Source organism: Aphelocoma coerulescens, chromosome 2 (assembly GCF_041296385.1).
Source record: "Aphelocoma coerulescens isolate FSJ_1873_10779 chromosome 2, UR_Acoe_1.0, whole genome shotgun sequence".
NCBI lineage: Eukaryota > Metazoa > Chordata > Aves > Passeriformes > Corvidae > Aphelocoma > Aphelocoma coerulescens.
The window spans coordinates 22802582-22826355 of record NC_091015.1 but is presented as its reverse complement, the minus strand read 5'-3'; the positions used below and the strand labels follow the sequence as shown (position 1 = coordinate 22826355).

Genomic DNA, 23774 nt, shown 5'->3' with positions numbered 1-23774 from the left:
GGTTTTAAGTTTTTTTGCTCCGTGTTTTGAATGACAAATGTATAGAGAATATACCTAAATTGGGCAACTTACTCTGTAAATTATAAGCTTAGGTCACATGCCATTTATTGGCTCACTGTTCCAAAGATCATATAGCAAAGGTCCATTTGCTCACTGTGCACCTTCTTCAAAATGAAGCTTTTGAAATTTGGGATGAAACCTACGTTATGCAAGTTTGAATACAAGGATTCTGCTGCCCTTGGGAAGTGGCAAATGCCCATCCTCAAAAGCATGCATCAACTGTGAAAATATTTACTCAAAAGTTAATAAAGCTCAAACAGGCTTATATTGTATTTTAATCACATCTACCTCTTCTGTTGGTAATGAAAATATTCAAGACACCAAGGCCTTACTTATGAGAGTATTGATTTTTAAGTCTTACAAATGCTAAGAAATATGTTAAAAAAGTAGACTTGATGTAAAGAGGATTTCTGTTTTGACAGACGACAAATTATTTTGGTGTGAAGACAGTTCAGCAAACTCTATTCTTGAGGTAAAACTTAAATTTTATAAAACCACAGGATTCTGTGTATAGGACACAGCTGTGTGTTAGAAAATCAAGATTACATATCGAGGTCTGCCAGTAATCTCCTGTTGACTTTACTGACTGAATTATTTCCTCTACCACTTGGTATTTACTGTTTTACAAATTAGGTTGCAAGTTTTTAAAGGACTATTATTCAGTATATACCTTTCATATGCTGCAATGGGGGTCTTCAGGTCTAGTCAAGTGATGTCCTTTCCTTGGCTATACTGAATCTGTAGGTCTTTAAAGTACAGAAATCAGAGTCTTCTTAAGAATAAGTCTGTTGACTCCTTAACTTCCTTTTCTCCTTTTTTTTTTTTTTTTTTTTGTGTCCTGACAGACCTTCTGTGTTTGATATTCACAGAAAAAAAGGAAAAGACCTGTGAAGTGGCTGGCAGTAGACTTTACTGTAATCCCGTAAAGTCAACAGAGCTTCCAACATCTGGATTTGCCTGCCTGTACTATTAAAATACAGTGTTGAGGTCATGGGGTGGTAAGGAATTGATGGGAACTTTCACACTGATCTTTATTATTGTAAGGAAACACAGTAAATCACAGGACACAGAACTTAACACTCTTGTACAGTACAAGGTAAGGCTGGACAAAGGTGTAAGTTTGGGGCCCCAGCTGCCGGCATAATATCAACATTCAGTAGAACAAGCACTGAGATATAGATATATGGGGAGATGAAAAAAAATAAAAGCCATGAAAAGACAGACTTTGAGGTCCAAAATGTTACTGTTAGGTTAGGCATGGCACAGATATTAAATGTTCTGAATTTTAAAAATACCTATATTCAATTTGGGAGTCTGGGAAGGCCATGTAACCTAATGTGAAAGCAATGCAGATGCTGCCAGCTCCACTGACCCATGCATCTTTACTTCTCTGCACTCAGCACAGTTTATGCTGCCAATCAACAGTGAAGCAGGATTATACCTCTCATGTATTGTTTTCCTCTTTCCTTTCATGCTGGTGTAAGCCTCCTAGGAAAAAAGTTACGTATTTCCAAATGAAGGACTGCAAAGTGCTTCACCTGTTTGTTTCATTTAAAGAGTAATGCTTTTTCATACACACAACCAGACACTTGGCAAACTTACTGGTGCCTGGCCAAACTTTTTGTTGAATGAAAAGTGGGCTGAATATATGCTGATAGTACTGTAGTGTTTGTTCACTCTTGTGTCCTGAAAGCATGGAGAATATCTTAGAGCAGGATAAGGGATATAGCCATCCAGTGTATCTGTGTGAAAAATCAGTTATCCAGACATTGAAAGAGAAATAAATTCCCCTTAGAATGTTTTTATGAACTCACATTCAAGTTTTATCTCTCACAGAAAATGCTGATCAAAGCACCCACATATTATAAAGAAACACAAGCTAAAATTTATTCGGCATAAGCACAGAAGAAAAAGCAAAATACCTTACATTGATTTTTATTGATTTTTGTGTAAAACACAGTCTATGAAAAAATAGATAAAGAGCATTACTAATAATTTATAATAGCCCTGTTCAGAGAGACAGCAAGAACAGTCTGACAAACACAACTACAAAGAGAATATTACACATGGGAGACATATTATGCTCACTGTAAGACACTGCCAACAAGGCATGAGAAACAATATATAATGACAGAGATCATTGTTCAAGTCAGTTAAACGTGTCACTTATTTTGAAGGCTGTAATCTAATTAATTCAAGCAGTCTCATACAGCGATACAATATCAGTACTGCAACATTACTCATTATATTGACAGAAAATACTACAGGATGAATAGCCAAGAAATCAAAACCTTGTGTATTAGGAGATGCACTGTCTGCAAGGATCTATGCATATGCACCCATTACCACTGCATATATGAAAATACTATACTGAAAAACTCAATCTATCTAATTTTATGCACCTGATATATCTAACTTTTAGAGGAAAGCTGTTTCCTAGCTATATTTATACCCGTGAAATTTATAGCTGCTTGAGAACTCATTGCCTTATATTAATTAATGATTTCCTTTAATGCTAGTTGGGCAGCTAATACCATACAGACACAAACACAGAGACACACTATTTTATAGGCAATTAATGCCAAATAAAAATATGAATGTACTTTCTCATGTTGGCACATCATATAATTCACAATGTTGGAACAAAAAATTAAATATGGCACCAATTCACAGTAACCATTACCACAAGCTAAAGACCTTGCAAAACAATTACAAAATAATTAATCTCTGAATAACTAAAAAAATCTAAATAATTCAAGAACATGTGCACTTAATTAACTTGTACACAGTTTCCACAGTTAATAGAATTGTAAGATAAAATTAAAGACACACAGAACCTGAAATAGAACTCTATTTTAGACAATGTTAAGAAAGAATACCTTAATATCCATAGAAAACAAATAACCTGTTGCTAAATACATAGAGGTCTCCATTTCATAGTACGTGTACAATTCTGTATCACATATTAAGCACTTTTTTTAAACTCTACAGTAATTAAGATAAATTAAGCTTATTTAATTACTTATTTTCATTAGGAAGTTAGGCAATTTATATAAAGCTACACAAAAATATTTTTATAGCAGGCTATTCCTCAAAATATGTATTTATTCTCCTAAGTAACTAAGATGTCTAAATTAATTTAGTTGTTTATATTCAGGCAATCAAAACTAAACAATTAGCCTCAGGTATTTTTCCAACGAGAAGTCCTATGGTGAGTTCTATAGAAATGAATGTGTTTGGTCACATGAATAAAGATCCCTTGTGGGACTAAATATGTGCTGGATATAAAGCTTGCTAAATGCATGACTGCTGTTTTACCTTCAGGCTTAATAGTGTCTTGTTAGAGTGAATTGGTCCTTAAAGAACACTACAAAATATTAAATCACAAGTCAACATGCTATTCCAGTTAGAAGTAAATACATGGCCTAACAGGAAATCGTATGTCATTTCTGTAGCACAAATACTTCACAAAATACCTTCATATACTTGATCTAAAATATTATCTATTTATTCAAGATTTAAACCTTTCAAGTAACATATAAAATTAAAACACATTTTAAATTTTCTACACAGTTTGAAAAAAGGAATGACTCATCATTATTCTCTCCAGACACCTTTGGCAGTTTAAAATTTAGCAGTTGAATCATTCTTGAAGAAATTTAATGATGAAATAACTTTTTGCATAGGAACGAGGGCCAATACATTTCTGTATATACTGTCAGTGGATGCATTACAGTACAGTATCTATGGACTTTTACAGTAATTTTCAATTAGTACAGTATCATAGTTCTGCAACATTATCCCTATTGCATCAAAACAAATAACTGTAGGGAACATGAATGTTAATTACATATTCTACAGGAGTGTAAAATTACTGTAAAACAATAGCAGAATATTTAATTTTGAAATATTGTCAGATTGTCAACGGTAATAGTTTCTACCTATATCTGTTCAGAGGTATGAAATTCTGCTCTCAGTTATACCAGCCCATTCTAGTGATTTTTTAATTAGGTTTCATGCACAGGACTGAGGTAGAACATAGCATGATATTTATACCATTAAAATTCTCCAAGACTTTGTATGTTCTAAGATTTTTTGAATTAATTTTATTTAAAGGAATGAAGCACAATGCTTCAACCTTGTGTGGTTTCACTCTGCAATAATGAAATAGGAAACAGTCCAGGACATTAAATTCTGCAAGACTCTTAAGAAATATACACCTTTTGGGACTGGAATGGAATTACAAAGTTAAGTTAGAAGTTGTAATTGTTACTTGTTCTTCATTTCTATGTGAAAATCGCATTTGTATTAGTTTAGGCTCCTGTCTGTCTCCAGCAATGACAGGGTTTTCATTTAAATGTCTAGAATGTTTGATAAAACAGTATTGTACTTGTGTATGACCACAAGTATCACTGAAATAGCTGCATATTGGAGGAGGAACAATTTAGTAAGAACCTTGAAACAAACTTATTTGGCTTTGGAAATAAGAAGGAATGCAAACATTTTTTATTTATTTGATAGATTTACTGAACTTTTTTTTTTCTTTATTTTTCTGTAAAAAATGGGAAAGTTTCAAATTTCTAAAATGTTTGATAAATTTTTGGAGAAAGTAGCTGTTAAATGCAGTAGTCCAGAGGCAGCACCTGTCTCAGATAACTCCAAAATTACTGATTTCCAAGAGGCTGAGAAGTTATGTTAGGAAAAATCACTGGACACCTGCTTTCTTTTTGGAAGCATCTGCCACTTGTCAGCTATTGGAGACAAGTCTCAAAGACCTTAGTCTGACCAATTATAGCTGTTATTATCATTTACTTTTCCAAAAAAAGTGACATAAAATGCATTATTTTCCTTCCAATTGATTCCATCCCCAAAGCTTAAAAAGGAGGATAAATCTGAGCTTTCCAACTATGTGAAATTGAAAATTTGTGAACTAAAAAATAAGTATCAAATATCTGTTGACGGGCATAACATAGTTGTTTTTTTCAAAAAATGTTTTCACAAACCTCCATTTTCAAAAAGAATCCATTGACCTCTCATTCAAAACAAAACATGTCTAGAGACATATAAAAATGCTTAAATTCTGAAAAACCATCATGCAAGTATTTCATTTTTCATCTCTACATTTGAACATGCTTAAAATGAAAGAAAGTTCAACTGTGTCTCAGTTTGTAACAAACCCAGAATATACACAGGCTTGATGTATAAGTTTAGGGAATTTGAATACTAGAATAAAAATAAAATGGTTGTAAATATTTTGAATTTGAAATTATATTAAGAATAACTAGCATGAATTCTTTAGGCTTAGGTTGGTATAACTGGGGGCAGAGTTTGATTCTAGAATCTTGTTTTTCTGTGAAGCTGTTGGTCTTATTACAACCAGAGATAATGAGATTTACATGACCAGTGATGTTTAAGGATAAATTCAAGCTTAATTCTGTGCATTTCTGATGTATGATATTACCACAAATTCTTCCAAAGTAATAAATAATAAGAGAAGGTTCAGCTAAGAAAATCAGAGATTTTAAACAGCGCAAATATAGATAAGAAAAATATACTTTCATACAAGTAAAGAAAATTAGGACCAAATACACACTCTGACTCACTGAAATAAAAGTTTTGCTAATTAAGCAGTAGTAGCCTGAAGGTATGAGTTGAGTTTGGCTATTTTGATAGAGAAGAGTAATTACTACTGGAAGAGCAGTAGTAATAAATATTTGTGAACATTATTTAGAATCCAACAGGAAATGCAAATGTCAAGGTTTAGAGTTTTTTAAGTATAAGAATAATAATTTGGTTTCTCAAAACTTCAGGCATAGCCCAGAGACACTTGTTGTAAAAGTTAGACCTTTATATAAAAATAGAAGATTGGATCTGCACAAAAAAATACTAAGAATTTAAGACACATTCTGGGAAATTCATTTCTAACAACTGAAACTCCAGTGTAGACACATATGGAACATGAGTATTGTGATGCTTCCAACATACTGGAAGTCTCACAGTGAAAATGGATTTTTATTGTTGCTGAATTCTCAGCTTTTTGTTTTAAAATGTTTCCTCATATTTCAAAAGCATTAAAAAATCAAAAACTAGTGTGCACACATATCTTTCTATAAATGTATAGCACTGTTTTGAATCTTCATCATATGATTTATGGAAATAAAGAGACGCCAAAGGTCTAAAATCCTACATAATACTCCGGGAAAAAAAAAGGTGGTATTAGTACAATACCCTTTGCTTACAAGATGTACAATCACACCATAATTGAAACCGGGTTTGCATATTCCAATCATGGAATGGTGTAAAACCACACACAGATGAATGTACTGTACATGTGCAATACACTTGACCAAGTGCAAGGTGCTGCATCTGGGTCAGGGCAACTCCCAGTATCAACACAGACTGGGGGATGAAGGGATGTGGAGCAGCCCTGCCCAGAAGGACCTGGGGTTGCTGGTGGATGAGGCTGGACATGACCCAGCCATGTGCACTCACAGCCCAGAGACCCAAACGTGTCCTGGGCTGCGCCAAAAGCAGTGTGGGCAGCAGGGAAGGGGAGGGGATTCTGCCCCTCTGCTCTGCTCTGGTGAGAGAGACCCCACCTGGAGCACTGCATCCAGCTCTGGGGTCCCAGCACAGGAAGGACATGGACCTGCTGGAGCGAGTCCAGAGCAGGGCCACCAAGATGATCAGAGGGCTGGAGAACCTCTCCTCTGAGGAAAGGCGAAGAATTGGGTTTGTGCAGCCTGGAAGAGATGATTTAGGGGTGACCTAATTGCAGCTTTCCAGTACCTGAAGGAAGCCTACAAGAGAGCTGGAGAAGGTAATGGCATGTAGTGACAGGACAAGGGGGAATGGCTATAAACTGAATGAGAGTAGGTTTAGATTGGGCATTAGGAGGAAATTCTTTACTGTGAGCGTGCTGAGGCCCTGGAACAGGTCGCCCAGAGAAGTTGTGGATGCCACATCCCTGGAAGTGTTCAAGGACAGGTTGGATGGGGCCTGGAACAGGTCGCCCAGAGAAGTTGTGGATGCCACATCCCTGGAAGTGTTCAAGGACAGGTTGGATGGGGCTTTGAGCAACTTGGTCTAGTGAAAGTTGTCAAGGCCCATGACAGGGGGATTGGAACTTACTGATCTTTAAAGTCACTTCCAACTCAAACCGTTCTGTGATTCTGTGATCATTACAAATTAATTTGTTTCAAACCCTGGTTATTTCCAAAATAATTTACTTTATATTCTGAATTCATTAACCCAGAAATGTGGTTGTAATAGAAGAAATACTGCCCAAAAAATGTGGTATTAATAAACAGCACTCTGACACATATGCTCTAAGTCAAAAAAATATCTGAAAAGCCTGGTTCTAATAAATAGTATTGTGATATAACTGTGCAAAGGAACATTAAAATTTTATTTCATAATCATCTGCCCTCTGTAATCCAAAACAAAAATATTTTTGTAGTTAGCAGAAGTAGCAGTCTTCTAGTTATAAACTTCTCATAGTTTGGTTAAGAGCTTGTACTATATGCGAAGCAAGAGACTTTACAAAGATTCCTACTTAACTAAACTTCTAAAAATGCAAGTTTATGACAAAAAAACCCAAGCCCAACATGTACAACAGTGTTAACAAATATCATCACATTACAGTTATCCTTTCTGGGGAGAGATGTGGAACAGACCCACTCACTTCTTCTATAACATGGCTTTTCTCCCATCCTCTTCGAATTCTCCTCAGTTTCCTACTTACACATGGCAAAAGTAATATGATCTTACCTAGAATTACAATGGAAGGCAGAACAAGGGCAAGAACAAAATTTGGTGGTGTATAAAATCTGTAATACTCTTCTTCAAAAGCTCTCTTCCATCCGTAAATCAGGACATGGAAAGTACTTATAAGCAGAGCAATGTATCCAAGTGTAGACTTTGAAGAAAGAGAAAACAAGAAAAAAAAGCGATATAACAGCACTTGGTCCTTCACCTGACAACTCTAATAATGCATTATTCTACCGTTTCTATTAGACATCAAATTAAAATCTCTTACCTATTCACTACAATAAATTAGAAAGATATGGTTGTGGTGGCCAATGAACTTACGTTACAAGGGACAGAGAGTTCTCAGTAAAACAAGTCCCTAGAACCACAGGAACCTCATTATGTTAGGGCGACCAGAAAGGCTTCTCCCAGGGTGCATTGTTCTGTTATGGTAATCTACTCCAGGTTGGCTTCCCCAGCTGGCTGTCAGCCTCTATCCCTCGTCACGCCCCCAGAGCTCCCCATTGGTCCCCATTCCCTAGTCCCGCCTTTTCCCCGCCCCCAGATAAAACCCCTGAGTTGGGACTTGTTCTTGTCTTTGCCCCCGAATGTTCGGCAGTGTACAAGCAGTAAATGCTCCTGCTGGAACTCATGCAAAGGCCCTTCCCATCTCTTTGCGACCAACTTTATACTGAATACTGTGCGTTTGTGTGTGTGCATGCATGCATGTGACCCCACAGAGCCGGACAGAAACAGTAATACATGGTTTTAAGTTCACATTCTGAAATTTACAGACTGAACGAAGCACTGATTTACAGAGTATCTCTGCTAACATCTACAGGCCTTAGTCAAAGCTGCAATGATGTCTGCCCAAATTCTAAGTAATAGAAGCCAACCTCAGGATATGTATACTAAGAAGGAACAATTCCCATGTAGTTACTGGAACAACATCCATTGTGATTGGAAATTAAGCTTCCTAATTCTTAACTATGAGGATAGATCACTTCCAAGATTCCTTATTATGGAACACTGCAATTCCGTTGTAAGAGATTTGGGCCTCAACTTGCATATTTTTAACACTCTGAAATGCGCAGCTTACTTCTTCCTCACAAAGGCCTACATCCACTTGTCTGATGTTAGCATAAATCATCCCCTACCTTCTCCATCAGTTGTTGCTGACTGGTTAATGGGAATATCTGAACTGCAGGGCTTGGGCACAATAGCACAAAGCAGTGGTGCAGTTTACCATAAACAGGCAGTGCTGGATAAAAGGTGAAAGAGAAGGTTCCCACAGCAGCCTGCAGACGACAGACCTCGCAGCACATGAATTTAGAGCTTGCCACAGAAGGTGGTGATAATAGGGGTCATTCACCAGTTCTGCGAATCTGTCTTTTTAAGGACCCTGTAATTGTAATGCTTTGCAGACTTGACAATGCATCAACCTTAACTTTCCCAAAAGAAAAGAAGTCTACTTGCTTTGACTTCTGGTGGTGATCAAATGAAGAAAAACTCTGGCCAAAACTGATGTAATGACTACTTTGGCTGGGAAACATTTGTAGAAAATCACTGAAACAGAGAATGAGCATTAAGAAAGGTATCTGGCTACCAAGGTATGGTTTAATTCCAGTAGACAGACAAGCAAAGAAAAATGCAGCCTAAGGGTCTATAATACGTAGTGAAAGAATTAATTCCTTCTACTTCAAGATTAAGTAGTTTCTAGGGGAAAAAGAATGTCTGAGCTAATACTACTTGCAAAGATTCAGAGGTATAATGGTATAAAAGGAAAATACTTCTGGTAATTTCTTGGGATTGGTACTCTGTTTTTTGACTTGCCAATATTTATGTATCTTTTTTTGCCAATGTTTTCAGGGCCATTTTGTTAGGCTTTAGATATGTTGCATACTTTTTCTTAAAAAACCAAGTTGCTCCCAAAATATCCCACAGTAAACAGAACATTTAGACAAACACTTGAGGATATGAAAATGGCATATGTGGTATCTGAACGGAACTTCTGGTAAGAAATTTGGACAGCAAACAATACTATCAAACCTAATGTTTTAATATGTTACTGCATATTTTTGTTGGTATGACTGTCCTGAATTCATTGTTATATCACTGCCAGCAGGGAGAATGGCACAAGTGAATCATATCCCTTATTTCCTCATCAGGATTACTGATGGGAAATGTAACAATTCTTGAAAAAAGAAACAGAAGGGCAATATTATACAGTAATTTCCAAATTATTTTAGTTCTTATTTTAATTCAATTTGCAATCTATAGTTTTGAGACATCTATATATATATATATATCTTTCTAGCTAATGGTCAAAATGGAAACTAAGAATGTAGTACTAAGAATGTACATCAGTACATTTTAAACTAACAACACAAGGACAAGAAAAACATATGATGTGCTTTTATTAAGTTCTTTTTTTCACCCTGTGAAGAGTTGCCATTGTTGGTAGGGCATGTGCTAGTGTGTACTGGACAATTTCAACCACACATCTAAAAAACTAACAAAGACATTCCCACAGGAGCTTCTGTCAGCTACTAATGCTATCTTCTTCAACTGGGCCCTTAATTACCATTACCAGGCACCAGATGATAATTCCTTTAAGAGCAGAGAACATCTGAAAGCAGCAAGAAGCAATACTATTTCTTCACTGCTAAATTCACATTGAACACTGCAGTGAGCAGCAATATCAGCTGTAATTCTTGGGAACCCTCTGCCTGGGCTTTAGAATGGCTGCTGGGAAAAATGGAAGAATATCTTTGGTTGCTTTGCTTCCTTATCTTCCATAATACTGTGTTTCCTGATAGCTGAGTAATAGATTAGCACATTTCCTATGGACTCCCAAATCTTAGCTTTTCTCTAACTTCTCCCTGTTCTGTTTCTTTTCCTTCCTGATCAAAGTCAGCTTTTAGCCAATACGGGAGATTCCCAGCCAAGGCTACTGATAAACTGGACAAACTGGCATTGTTTGGGAAAGGAACCAACAAAAGTTAGAGGAGCAGGAAAGATGAAAGAGAAAAACCCCTAAAATGTTACCAGCAAGATATACGTATTTAGAGACAAAAATGTGCTGTGGGGCAATCTGCCTCAGGAATTTCTACATTCACAATGGTCTAGTCGTTTCAAGCAATTTATAAATATGAAAGATATTTTCAAAATTCTACATTTATGCAAGATATACTTCAGATTCTGCCAATAACAGGATATTGCTAAACTTATAAATTGTCTGTAGTAACTTCTGACCGGAATCTTACCTATAAACTTGCTAAATACTCAGGCCTCAGTCTTCTTTACTCAGGGGAGAAAGTATCCTATTTTTGTGGGAGAACCAAGGCAGGGCAGCCTTTCTCAAAGTGTATGCACGAGAAATATTTTAGTAACACTGCCTCCAAAAAACTTTAGGATTGTGCTAGGAGAGAAAAGGAGTATCTACAAAAATGTCAGCTTCCTACTACTCAAATGGCAGATTTGTGTTGTTTTTTGCTAAAAACCATGAAGCTCAGCTTTCAAAACCAGTCTGCTCTGTCCATTGCTACTTTAAATGATGGGTTTTGGACTTGAAGTCTTAGACTGGAAAACAAAAGCAGCCGTCATGTTTACATTATATATTTACAGTTTAACTTTCCTCACAAGACTGAAGGACCCAGTGCAGCATAGCTTGTATTTTATTTCCTTGTATTTTATGTGACCACTCAAGGACTGGTTTCAAAAAATGACTTTTTTTCTGTTTGCAGTGTGTTGGTTTAGGCTGTTTATTCTGCCTGCTCTGACAAAATACGAATTCTTTTGTATTTCTTGCCCACGTCTTCCTTTGCTCCTTATCCAAATATAATGAGATGAGAAAAAGAAGAGTACTGAAGTGCCATTTAAGATAACTGATGCGTTAGTTTATCAGCCCCAGCTTTCTCCCCTGCTGCTTTTCTCAGTAAACTTCGACTCTGGGTCACGTTAAGGTGCCTGCAAAGTTTCACACTAAGTTTCCATCATCTAGGATCTCCTACTGAGAAAACTCTTCATCACTGTCTCATTCTGTGGTTCCTCTATCTGGATATTATGAGTGTTTCTCTCCAAATCATAAATCATGATGAAGTTATCAGACCTTTATTTTGTACAGTTGTCAGCTCTGTACTGTAGCAATTCCTGTTTTCTGCTGGTCTTTTAGCTCCTTCTAGGACTGACACAGTAATTTCCTTTTGCACTATTAAACCTTCTCATATCTCACTTTGCTCATATTCATACTATGAGCGAAGGAGTGGCGCCTGCACTGCCTGTCCTCTCAAAGTCCTTTTCCCCTGATGAAGCAGGCTGGAATTTTTGGGGCTGCTGACACCTGCATTTGAAATCAGGCTAGGTAAGATGGAGGCATCTCCAAAATAATTTGGGATATCAAAGACAGCAATGATTTCTGTGCAAAAATACTGAGAACTGTGTTTCTTTAGAGTATTAGGAAGACCGTGTTGGAAGTCTGTTTGAAGTGCTGTAGGTTGGGGAGATGCCGCTCAGGGCTTGTACTACCGGAACAAGGCTAGTCTATACTGCAGTTGTTAATAAACTCAGATTTTCTTAGTATGTTCTAGTGGTAAAACTCTTTAGGAGAGGCCAGACCCTTATTTTGATGAAACTGCATTTACTAAGATGAGCAAGCAATAGTGTGTTGCTCTCAGAAGGAAGTGCTGAGCTGGGAAACTGTCTGAGTGTGCTGACTGACTGATTCTTCATCTGTCAAATGTGAAACAATTTCAGCAACTGTTACGGCAAATCATCTGAGATTCGGGACTAAAGTAGAGACATACTGCTTTTCCCAGATGAAAAGCAGCAATAGGATGATGGATTAGTAGTTCTATTGTTTGTTCCCCTTAGAGAAGATTGAGAAATTTAAGTTCAATTTTCCTTCATTGCATTACATTTCAGAAGAAGAAAAATATAAAAGAGAGTAAGTATTACAGTGTTTTATCTGCTATACTTGCATACTGGGTACAGTGAAACATGCAGAAATACAGACTCCTTTTACTTTAGTAAGCAATCACTGGAAGTCTGTTTTCTGATTGAGGAAAACAAGAAGACTTTTTTTGACAAGTAACTAAATGAAGAATAACTTACATCCTGAGAGTTAATGACAAAGTAAATATTCATTAACATTAAGAAATTTTTAGTAGTCCAATACTTTCATGATTAAGAATTGCAAATGACCATAGTTCATTACCAATACCAGTTATCTTCTGCACATAATGCAGTATGAACTCTAACACGTCCAGAGCAAACAACTTATTCCCAAATAAATTCCTCAAAATACTGACACATGGGTCGTTAAAATTCATTATTATTTAAATTTGGAACTATTTTGACTTAATTTACGGTGGAAATAACTGCAGTAAATATGCAGTTGTATTGGCATTATCACTGTGATTATTGTATGGGTTTTGACTCAGTCGCACAAGCCTGAAATTTCAAAACATGAGTAAGGAAAAATAAGACACAAATGCCATGTTTGTGGCTGGAAGTTATTACTGGATAAAGGCACCATGTCACTCACAAGTGAATACATATTTTTCCCTTTTGCACTAATGGTTTATATCACCCAACAGCAGTACTATTGTCACCCCACCGAGAATTCCAGATGGCAGAGATGTTGTAACAATACACTTGAGTATTTAGTCCCTCTGAAGGCTCAAAGCCGTGACTGTGAATAAACAGTTCTTTCAGGGTAACTGCACTTTGAAAAACTTTTCAGCAAACTTGTTGTAGGTCTACCTGCAGTTTTCCAGTAACGGAAATCATAAGGGAAGGGAAGACATTACAGACAGACCTCAGACAACTATAGCCATTGAAGTGTTCCCCACCACTCTTCTTTAAAACGTCCGTAAATTATGAGGTACAACCCAAGCCCTGACCTTTAAAGTCAGTGCCCACGTTCTGAAGTGAACAGGACTCAGGATTAGGCAATATTATTACAATGGGTAAGTTGAAAAAAAAATGTTAATCAGAAAAGACTGAGCTAAGAATACAGTACTAAGGCCAAAGTCAGAAAACAAAACATGACAAAACCCAAAACTGCACACACTTAGGAATTTTCACCAGACTGAATCCTAGTAAAATTTCTTATACCTGACTGCTACCTAAAACTACTGGCAATTATGTGTAGGAGCCAGCACTGAGATGTTTATTAAAGCCCATATTTCTCAGTATTTTATGCTGGTTAGATTTGCCTGTTGTAGATATTTATTTGAGGAAGGAAGGCAGCAGATGGTGTGCCAGGGCCTTGAAAAGCCTCTGATTTTAATAAGCAAAGCTTCATATTTTACTAGTGGGTATTTTCAGCTAATGGGAATAATGCAGTTGAGAGGTGTGTTAAGTCCCACACAATGGGGGGGAAGTAAAAATCAATGGCATCATGGCTGTCAGAGGGTTGTGGAATAAAAATCCTGCAGAGCAAATGAGGTCTTCAATTTTACTCGTTATGTGCATCTACGTACCAGTATCTCAACAATATCATTGCATTTAGCAAGTTTGTCCAAATTTATCTAATTTGACATTAGCAAGAAATTCTAAGAACAGAAAAGGAATAGATTAGTGATCATTTGGTCTTAGTTATGCTGGTTATTTAAGATCAAGAAGTGTAAAAAGTCCTGTTCTAACACTCATGAAGTGCTTAATGTGCCTTCGTGGTAGTTTATTTGCTAAGTAATTGTTGTTTTTATTAAATTACCAGAGATAGAGGAAAAAAAGGGTTCTTGTCACATTGCAATGAGCTTTTGTTTGTGATCATGATCATGATTAAGAAATTCTTGTTAACACCAAAACCCCCTTATTAAAAAAATAACATACCTGAATAAAACTGAACTCCCTCCAGTTCAAGGCACTGTTTACTGAAGGGATGGAAGTTACTGCCAGCAAAGAAAGCAATCCAAGACTCATTATTCCAAAGGAGATATACATTTCAATTCGCCACACTTCTTCCTCATTCCAAGAATTTTCAACATTTGCATGAACCTGATGAAAGAACAGAAAGGAAGAACTTTATTCTAAAGAATACTAGAAATACCAACAGAAGGATTTTTCCTCACTTAAAGTTCACTGTCAGAGGACAACTATAAAATGGGGTCAAATATTTCAGAGGTTTCCTCATGCTTTGGAGAAAAACAACTACTTCCTTACTGCTGGTACTGGCTCTTGCTATATTAAAAATATGTTAAACATGGAAATTTAGATGGAGTGCTAAAAGAAAATGTAACATTATATACCATTAACAACAATACTGTTATAAAATCAGGTAATTCTGCACATTCTTACACACTGTAGAAAAGGAGCTGTGTTCTTCAGACTCTGCAAACTTAAATTCTGTAACATAAATTGGATGAACCTGCAATTTCTTTTTAGTTTGTTACATTTAGAAATAGTTCAGCATCATTTTCTGACTTTCCTCCAGCTCTCTGTGCTGAGTCCAAGCTTGTTTCTCTCTTTCACTATTGACATCAGATTTTTCCAAGATGGTTCTTGCTGGGGAGCTTTACCAGAAAAATGAAACAATTGAGGACCTTGACAACTAAGAAGCTTAGATATTCTTTTTTCCACTTCAAGGTTAACTATTGCAATATGACATGTCTTGAGAAAGGTTCACTAGAAATATTAGCAAGTAATATTTTTACAGTATCATTAAAACCAAGATAATTTCTTAGTAAAATTACCAGTGAATCCTTTAGCATTACTAATTTAAGTGTGAATTAGTTTCTTGTACCTATTATAGTTTTGCCCTTCCTTTCTCTTAAGTTCAGTTTTTCATGCTAGCTCTTTCAGAGTTTGTGACACTCCCTGTTAATTTGTTCCATTTGATTTTATTTCCTTATTTGGTTCTTCTTTTGTTCTATCACATCTCTCTTTTCCACAGATTTTATGTGCTGAATGGCAATGATATTTTAATGGCAATGATATTTTTCTGGCAATGCTGCCTTTCTGCCACTTTAAAGGTTACAATAAGCTGTCTCACTGACAGTCAGAAGCATCAGACCCTCTTCTAGAAGATGACAGATTTGTGGGAGAATGTTTCAGGGTTATGCAAGATCAATTGTTCCCAGGAACTATGAGTCAATTTCTATTGCCTGCAATAGATGATGTTCACACGATTTTAAAAGAATAAAGTATTTTTAGCACTGGTCCAAAATGTTACAAAGTATCAGCATTTTCTTTTTTTTTTTTTTTTTAAGATAGAAGTATCTGTAAGCATGATTACAGTATCTACCCTTATACTTTTCATATTTGTAAATGTACTTACAATATACATACTTCCCCCTAGTGTTAAGTATATATAGAAAGGAACATACCTCTGAATTCTCCTGCTGTTGCTCTTATCCTGTCTATCCTACATTCTCCTAATGTATATTGGTATAAGGAATTTCCTATAAGTAGGACATGTCCTTGATTCCCCCTACCACACCAAGTTGACTTCAGATTGACACACAAGGTGAGCACAATGCACAGACTTTCAGTCTCCTTATTTGGCACCACCTATGCATAAGATAACCCATAACATTCTGTGCCAAAAGCAGTAGAACAGATTAAGAAAACCCATCTTGTTGTATTCAGGAGCCATAAGCACACAGCCAAGGCATTTCTGGCTTATTGAACTAAAGATTGTCTCACCTGTTGATATGCCATGTTGAGGAACAAGTAGCGCTCTGATCTCCTCATGGGCAAGCAGAGGCTGTACACCACATGCACAGCTGCAAAGAAAAAACTGAGCAGTCCAAGCTGCTTTCGACACTGGAGCCAATTGTCCAGCCAAGGAGGAAATCGCCGATACTTAGTCCCATAGTAAAGCTGATAAGCAGCTGCAATAAGTCCTGATAAATACACTAGAGAAAGCAAAGTGATTGCAACAATTGGCAGAGTCTTGTTCACAATTTCAATGGGAATCTTGTAAAAGTCACTCTGCTGATTTCTCATGTATGGATGGATGACATCTCTGAGAAAGGAATAGATGAAGAAAAATGTTGCCAGGCTAATGGCAATCACTACAGGCCCCTTCCACAGGGTGAACAGTCGCAGAGGCAGGTTTTCAATCTCCTTTGAAGATGACAATGCCCCCAAATCAATAGGAATGAAACTGAGCTGACGGGCAAGCTCAATAACTTGATGGCGAGCCTGAACATTGTTACTGCATATATAGACCTGTTGGGAAAGTCAAGGGAATTGTCTGTAGTCAGAGAAGGAGACTCAAAGGTAAAAAAAACCCAACAAAACCCACCAAAAACCTTAAGGGCCTCCAAGTCAAAACACAACTACTAAAACAGTACACTTTATCCCAGCTTATATCACCCAGATGACAATAAAATCACATAAAAATCTAGCCAAAGTGCAAATATGCACACTGATTTAGCAAGAGAGTAAACAAAATAAAATTGGCTTTTTCTTGGATTTAATAATGGGGGATGTCTTGGTAATCTGTACACTGAAACCTGTCATACTGAAATGTCTACAGGACTGGATTACCTTGAAGCAACAGCTAAAAGCATTTCAGAAAATTCCAAATCTCTCAAAAATACACGCATCTTGAACGATGACCCTTAAACAGCTATAGCATACACAGAATGAGAAACAGCAAACTGTGTAATCTCTCCATGGGTAACAATTTTAGCTTAATTTCACAACCCAGATTTCCACAGAGTTCACATTTGAGTAATTAATAGAAAAGACAAAAAACTAGCTGCTGGATAAGAACTTGTTCTAAAGGCCAGTTTATTATTCACACACAGTGAAACAAGTGTACTGCTACAAAGTACTTCAAGGTTCCTTTAAAATTTACAGTGGGCTATAGTTTGCCCAGCACCGTTTGCTGATCATCTGCATTGAAGCAATATGATCTGTTTTGACTGAAGTGAATTATTTATAGTGTTGTGCTATTCTGAAAAGGGATAAAAGAAGTATGGTGAGGTTATTTTTTAAATTATGCTAATTCCATATTAATTTAATTCCATTTAAATCTACCTGAAGTGCCAGAAAACTCAATTTAGTCTCCAGCAGTCATGCTACATCAGTTATTTCTTATGTATTTCTCAGATTTCATAAAGCTGTGAAGGACTGGATGCTTGCACAGGCTTAAATCCTTTATATCACTTCAGCAAAACATGAAACACATAAAGGTGCCTTTTCTATATGCAGGATGGAGTTGCAGAACATACTGTGAAGGAATTTGAACATGATGTTCCCAAGCAGCCCTGGATCAAATGAATGATCATTTAGAAACATATGAGCCTCCTTCTGTTCCTTCATATTCATGGTTTTGGGGTACTCTAAAAGCTAGGTAAGTTCTTTCAATCACTGCTGCTACATTGAGTGCAAGTATTTTTACAACAGCTGATTCCTGAGCTCTGGGATCAGGACCTCAGATTTCTGTGCATCTTTCAGTTCACCCCAATGCTGTAACTAAAATACACTGGAAAAGACTGTCTCTATCCTTGTATTAATCATAAGGTTACACATGAACATATTTCCTACGGAAAACATTAAGACCCAACTCTTCTCCTCTGTCTGTAGTCATCAAAAGGTCAGTTGTCTAAGCTAGAATCCACATTTCCTCTGCAATCTTTAAAGACAGGCAACACAGGGAAAAAACTGGACCACATATTTTATTTGTCTTACAGTAGGATGAACTAAACTCTGAAGGTTTTATTGGCTACTACAACATAAGCTAAAGGCCCAATATTTTAGACATGTTAAGTCAGGAAGGGTATATCTCATGAATTCTGGCTGTTACATTCAGTTCCTGTCATTTTCATCTTACAAATAAGTTAAATACAAACAAAAACATTTACCTGTCTGCTGGCATCCTTTGGTCCTAACTGCAGTGACCATGCTGAAATGACGTTGAATCCTTTGACAATTAGGGAATCGGGAAAAAGTGATGCCAAATACTCTGCATTGGAGTCTGGATATTGGTCTACTCTTGTATTATTGCTGACATCAATCAGAATTTTACCAGCAAGTAAATGTTTAAGGTCCCACAAAGAAGTGTAATGTTCTCTGTGTATGGCTACAAAAATGATGTTTGTTTTAGCTACTGCATCTTCATGGTGAGTGACATCAACCACATGGGGAAAGAAGTCAGCAGCATGTTTAGGATTTCTACTCCCTACGACCACGTGGTACCCACATCGGATAAGTCTAATTGTCAATGACTTAGCAAAGTCTCCACTTCCAATGATGCCTATTGTGACCTTATTGGCATCCTTGATGCCATTGGCAACATTTGGTAGAAAAGTTTCATTGAGGTTCTTGGGACTCCCCATCATAGAGATTGATTCCATACTTCCAAGACACCAAACCTACAGTGATTTCTTTGGGAAAAAAAAAAAAAAAAAAGAGGAAAGAGAAGAGAAGAAAAAAGAGAAAACAACAGAAAGAAAAATCAGCATCATACAATTTTATGAGACCTCAAAATCCATTAACATCTCTGAAAGCAAAATCTTTGGTTCAAAGTTTCATATTATATTTTCTCCTTAATCAAGTATGTGCTAATCAACTTTGTATTGCAATGTGTCAATAATAGAAAGAGAAACAAGAAACATAAAATACTTCAAGTACTTCAATTATACAGTTACTTAATTAAATAACAGTTTTTTCATCTTCTCCTATTTTCTACCTTCCACTGCCCTAGAATACTGGACCACAAGATAACTTTGTATTCCTGAAACTAATGGTCAATAGAATAATGAGAAGAAATATGTTAAGAAAATTGGAAAATAGTAGAATGTAGAGAGCACTGGCCTGTGATCATCATGAGGACAGTGAGTACATGGAAGCTGAATTCCATTAAAAGTTTATGCAGGTTATTATTGTGATATCCTCTCTTGGCCATGAAGGAAGAGATGCAAAAGTCTCAAAGCTACAAATCGTCATGGCTACCACCATGACAAACATCCTCACCTGTCAGCTTGGAAAACGGGCTGCCCATGTGGATCCAATGGCAAAAACAACAAGGGAAATTACAAGACCTTGTCATGAGATCACTAATGACATTTCTAGGTCAGACTTGTAGGCCTGGCCATGGATGTATAAGGATTAACTGTGGATGCGAGGGTAAAGGATTCAAGACCATGAGTCACAAATATGCTTAACAGAATTTTCTATCCAGGGAAGTAAGATAAATCCTGGAGACAAATGCATGGGACAGCCTTCCATAAAAAGCTAATGGCAGGAAGCGACAGATTTCATGCAATAATAAAAGGAAAGATTGTTTTAGGGCTCAAATTGAGTGTAGTAAGGGATGTTTTGAAGAAGAGCAGAAGCTAAGGCTCGCAGAAAAATAAGAGAAATACTGCTATATCCTTGGTCACAGAACTGCAATAAAGCTGTAACAAAGACATTAAAAAACAACAGAACAACCCTCAGGAGGCAAGTCTTCACATGAAACCACAGTTATGACATAATTAGATCTGCACTGTTGTGGGGGGTTGACCCTGGCTGGAGGCCAGGTGTCCAAAAAGGTGCTGCTCTATCACTCCCCTCCTCATGGGCTGAGGAGAGAAAATACCACTAAAGGCTCATGAGATGAGATAAGGACAGGGAGAGATCACTCACCAGTTACCACCACAGGCAAACCAGACTCTAATTGGGGAAATTAACTGACTTTATTACCAATCAAAATCAGAGGAGGATAATGAGGAGTAAAACAAATCCTAAAAACAACTTTCCCTTCACCCCCTTAACTTTATTTCCGATTGTCTACCTCCTCCACCTCTGCAGTGCAGGGACACAAGGAGTGGAGGTTATGGTCAGTTCATCACATGGTTTCTGCTGCTGCTTTCTCCTCAGGGAGAGAAGCCCTTCCCCTGCTCCAGCATGAGGCTCCTCCCACAGGAGAGTCCTATACAAGCTTCTCTGCAGTGTGGGTCCCCATGGGGTCACAAGTCCTACCAGGAAACCTGCTCCAGTGTGGACTCCTCTTTCCACAGGTCCATGCCAGGAGCCTGCTCCAGTGTGGGCTTCCCATCCACCTGCGCTAGTGTGGGGATCCTCCACAGACTGCAGGTGGATCTCTGCTCTACCATGAACCTCATGGGCTGCAGGGCAACAGCTGCCTCACCATGGCCCACGCCAAAGGCCGCAGGGGAATGTCTAACCCAGTGCTTAGGGTACTTCCTCCTCCTTCTTCTTCACTGGCCTTGGCGTCTACACAAGTTATTTCTCTCACATATTCTCGTCCTCTCTTCTGCAGCTGCAATTACTTTTTTATTCCTTCTTACCTATGTTATCCAAGAGGTGCTACCACCATTGCTGATGGGCTTGGCCCTGGCCAGCCATGGGTTCACCCCAGACCCAGCTGGCATTGGCCCCATTAGACACAGGGTCTTGCAGCTTCTCACAGAAACCACCCCTACAGCACCCCTCCCCATCCTGCTACCAAAGTCTTGCCAGGAAAACCCCATACAATTGTAGAACAGGAATAAATTCTGAAAATTAAGAAAGCAATGAGGAAAGGCAGGCTAAGAAGGAGCAAAAAGAAACCACAAGGTTGCTGTCTTGGGAACAATCAACAACAGACCACACAGAACCTTTTCCTGAGCCACCATCCAAGAGCTGATATGATGGTAAATAATCACCTGTGGGGGACATTACCCACCCACTGGCTATAAATACAGCATGTGTGGTGAAAAACCCCCCACAAATAAAAGTAGCTTTGTGTTACAGAAATTAGAGGAAGCTACTAGAAGAATGGGCACTTTTCATTTCAGCTTTGACTAGAAGTTATGAACTCACTGAAACTGGACTCAGAAGTTAAAGACAGAAAGCAGTATGTGAAAGCAACCACAAAGTCAGTACTTGAAGAAAAGATTCAAACAGTGAATCCTTCTGGCAGAGGCAGAGCACAAAGATTTTTATGCATACACTGAAAAAAGCATTGACTTCTTCCTTACTATGTGACCTGGAACATATTTAACACATGACCAAACTACCAGTATTTCCTGTATCAGGAGGGGTTCACACCCAGGAACATAATGAGAATAGCTGTATTTTCATCAGATAAGAGATATATCTGGATATGACAGAACATGTAGGCTTTCACCATGTGATTACAGGGGCCCATTTCAGTTCATGCCATGTAACCAGAAGGTGCTGCAAAACTTTGAGATTGAAAGGGAACCACCATAAGGAAATGGGCTACCAGTACCATTTAACCATGCTGCAGCCCACTTTCAGTTTTAGTCCAAAGGATCCTTGGGAGAGTGGGCACACAGGACTTGTAACATGATGAGTTGCTCTGGTGAGCTGAATTTGGCCTGCTGGCCAAAGTTTCTCATTGCCTGTTCTAAGGAAAATACAGTGTCAGTAACAGAATCAAACTGACAGACTTCATAAAAAGCCCCGAGGGAATAGGCTGACATGACTTTTAGACAAGTAATCTAAGAGATGTACAAGAGCAGAGAGCTAGCAGTTACTGAAAGGGACTACATTAAATGTACAATAGCAAATCAGAGGCGAGAGTGTGTAAGACTGTTGTAACTGCAACAAGAGAGCTTTCCTGACCTGAAAAATCACACAAGAATTAAAAAAAAAAAAAAGTTTGTGTGCATGGCTAAGGAGCAGTATAAAAAGATAAAGAGACAGTGCTATCATGTATGGATAAGATCAGAACAAGGATACTAAGAAGTGAGTTTGTAACTAGTGGAGAAGATAAATAGCAACAAGTAAAAGTTCCATAAATACAATAAAAAGACAGAAGACAGAAGGCAAGGTTTATAACTTCAGAGGAAAAGGAACAAGTTATAAGTTGTACAAAGTAGGATGAATTGTTAAATGTCTTCTTTATTTCAGCCCTCAGCAGAAAAGTTAACTGTGAATAGGTATTCAAAGAAATTCCTTTTACGGGGAGACAGACAGTGAGGTCAAAGTGGAAAAAGGTAAGTTAAGAGTAAAGGATAAAGGTAAGATAAAGATTTTCAAGTGAGCAGCCACTTATCAAATCAGCCCTTGATGCTTAAAATGCTGATCAAAGTGACATTTTCAGAACCACAGAGATGACAACACAGGCAGACTAGCACATATGGCTAAAAGAAGGGAGGAGGACGACTAAGGAAAACAAAGACTTGTTAGCCTAACTTCAGCCCCTGGACAGATTTTTCATCAAGTTATTGTGCAATCAATCAGTAAACAAATGGGAAGATAAGAAGCAGCTGAGGTGGGTTGTTCAGGAACAGATTTCAACAAAACCAACCTTCTTTTATAAACTACCTGATTTCAGAGTTACAAAGTAATAAAAGTGACATAGATTTGACATATGCTCTTAAATTAGCTAAGAGAACATCACAGAGCTATGTCAACCAGATGGTGACACACGTGAAAAACTGCTCCTGGAGAAAACCTACTGGAGGAGAAAACCGAACCAACGCAAGCCGGGCCACTGGATTTATGACCCCCCGCTCGGGCGGGCACTTACGGGGCGCGGGCTGAGGCGCGGGGCTGGCGGGAGGCCGGGCGCGGGCCGGTGCCCCCTGGGCGGGCTGGCGGGCAGCAGCGCCGTGCGGAGATCCAGCCCGGAGCAGCTCGGCGGGGCCCTAGTCCGGGCCGGCATCTCCAGCTGCAACGACAACACCGCCCGTGACAGGAGCCGCGGCCCCACCGCCCGCCGGGCAGAGCCGGGGCAGCGCTGCCAGGCCCGCCCGCCGCGGGGCGGGGGCTCGCCGGCCCCGCCAGGTACCGGAGCGCCCCCGCGGCTGCCCGAGGCCGGGCCGCACCGCTCAGCGGGGCGCCGGCACCGCCAGAGCCTGCCCGGAGACGGGGGCAGCCGCGGCGGAGCCGCCGCCACCGCGATAGGCAGCAGGGAGAGCCCCGCGGGCAGCGGCGGCCGCGCCAAGGAGCGCCCGGCGGGGAGGAGGCCCGTCCCGCCTCGGCCCCGCTCACCTCCGCCCGCCCGCCAGGAGCACCGCGCCGCCGCTGCTCCTCCTCGCACTCGGGCCCCG

At 38.6% G+C, this 23774-nt stretch overlaps 1 protein-coding gene across 5 annotated transcripts; it reads right to left on the bottom strand.

The window, feature by feature from the left end:
* Nucleotides 1–1076: 1076 nt before the first annotated feature.
* STEAP2 (STEAP2 metalloreductase) lies at nucleotides 1077–23774 on the bottom strand. Of its 5 annotated transcripts, XM_069006782.1 has the most exons (8): nucleotides 23716–23769; nucleotides 23252–23392; nucleotides 18630–19151; nucleotides 16459–16986; nucleotides 14647–14811; nucleotides 7831–7978; nucleotides 1663–1802; nucleotides 1077–1548 (listed from the first exon to the last, which is right to left on the bottom strand). In XM_069006782.1, the coding sequence occupies exons 3-8, from the start codon at nucleotides 19119–19121 to the stop codon at nucleotides 1393–1395; spliced, it is 1629 nt and encodes a 542-aa protein (XP_068862883.1). In that variant the 5' UTR covers nucleotides 19122–19151; nucleotides 23252–23392; nucleotides 23716–23769; the 3' UTR covers nucleotides 1077–1392. The 5 variants fall into 5 exon arrangements, with proteins under 5 accessions (XP_068862883.1, XP_068862884.1, XP_068862881.1 ...); XM_069006783.1 differs by lacking the exon at nucleotides 1663–1802 and having other exon boundaries at nucleotides 1438–1548; XM_069006780.1 differs by lacking the exons at nucleotides 1077–1548; nucleotides 1663–1802 and adding an exon at nucleotides 1896–6803.

What these genes read in the sequence shown, in the direction of transcription:
- STEAP2 (XM_069006781.1), bottom strand. Translation starts at nt 19,121, where the DNA reads ATGGAATCAATCTCTATGATGGGGAGTCCCAAGAACCTCAATGAAACT. An exon ending in CAAAGGATGCCAGCAGACAG is followed by an intron (nt 16,987 to 18,629) that starts GTAAATGTTTTT and finishes CTTTCCCAACAG; the next exon opens with GTCTATATATGCAGTAACAA. An exon ending in GGGAGTTCAGTTTTATTCAG is followed by an intron (nt 7,979 to 14,646) that starts GTATGTTATTTT and finishes CTTTCTTCAAAG; the next exon opens with TCTACACTTGGATACATTGC.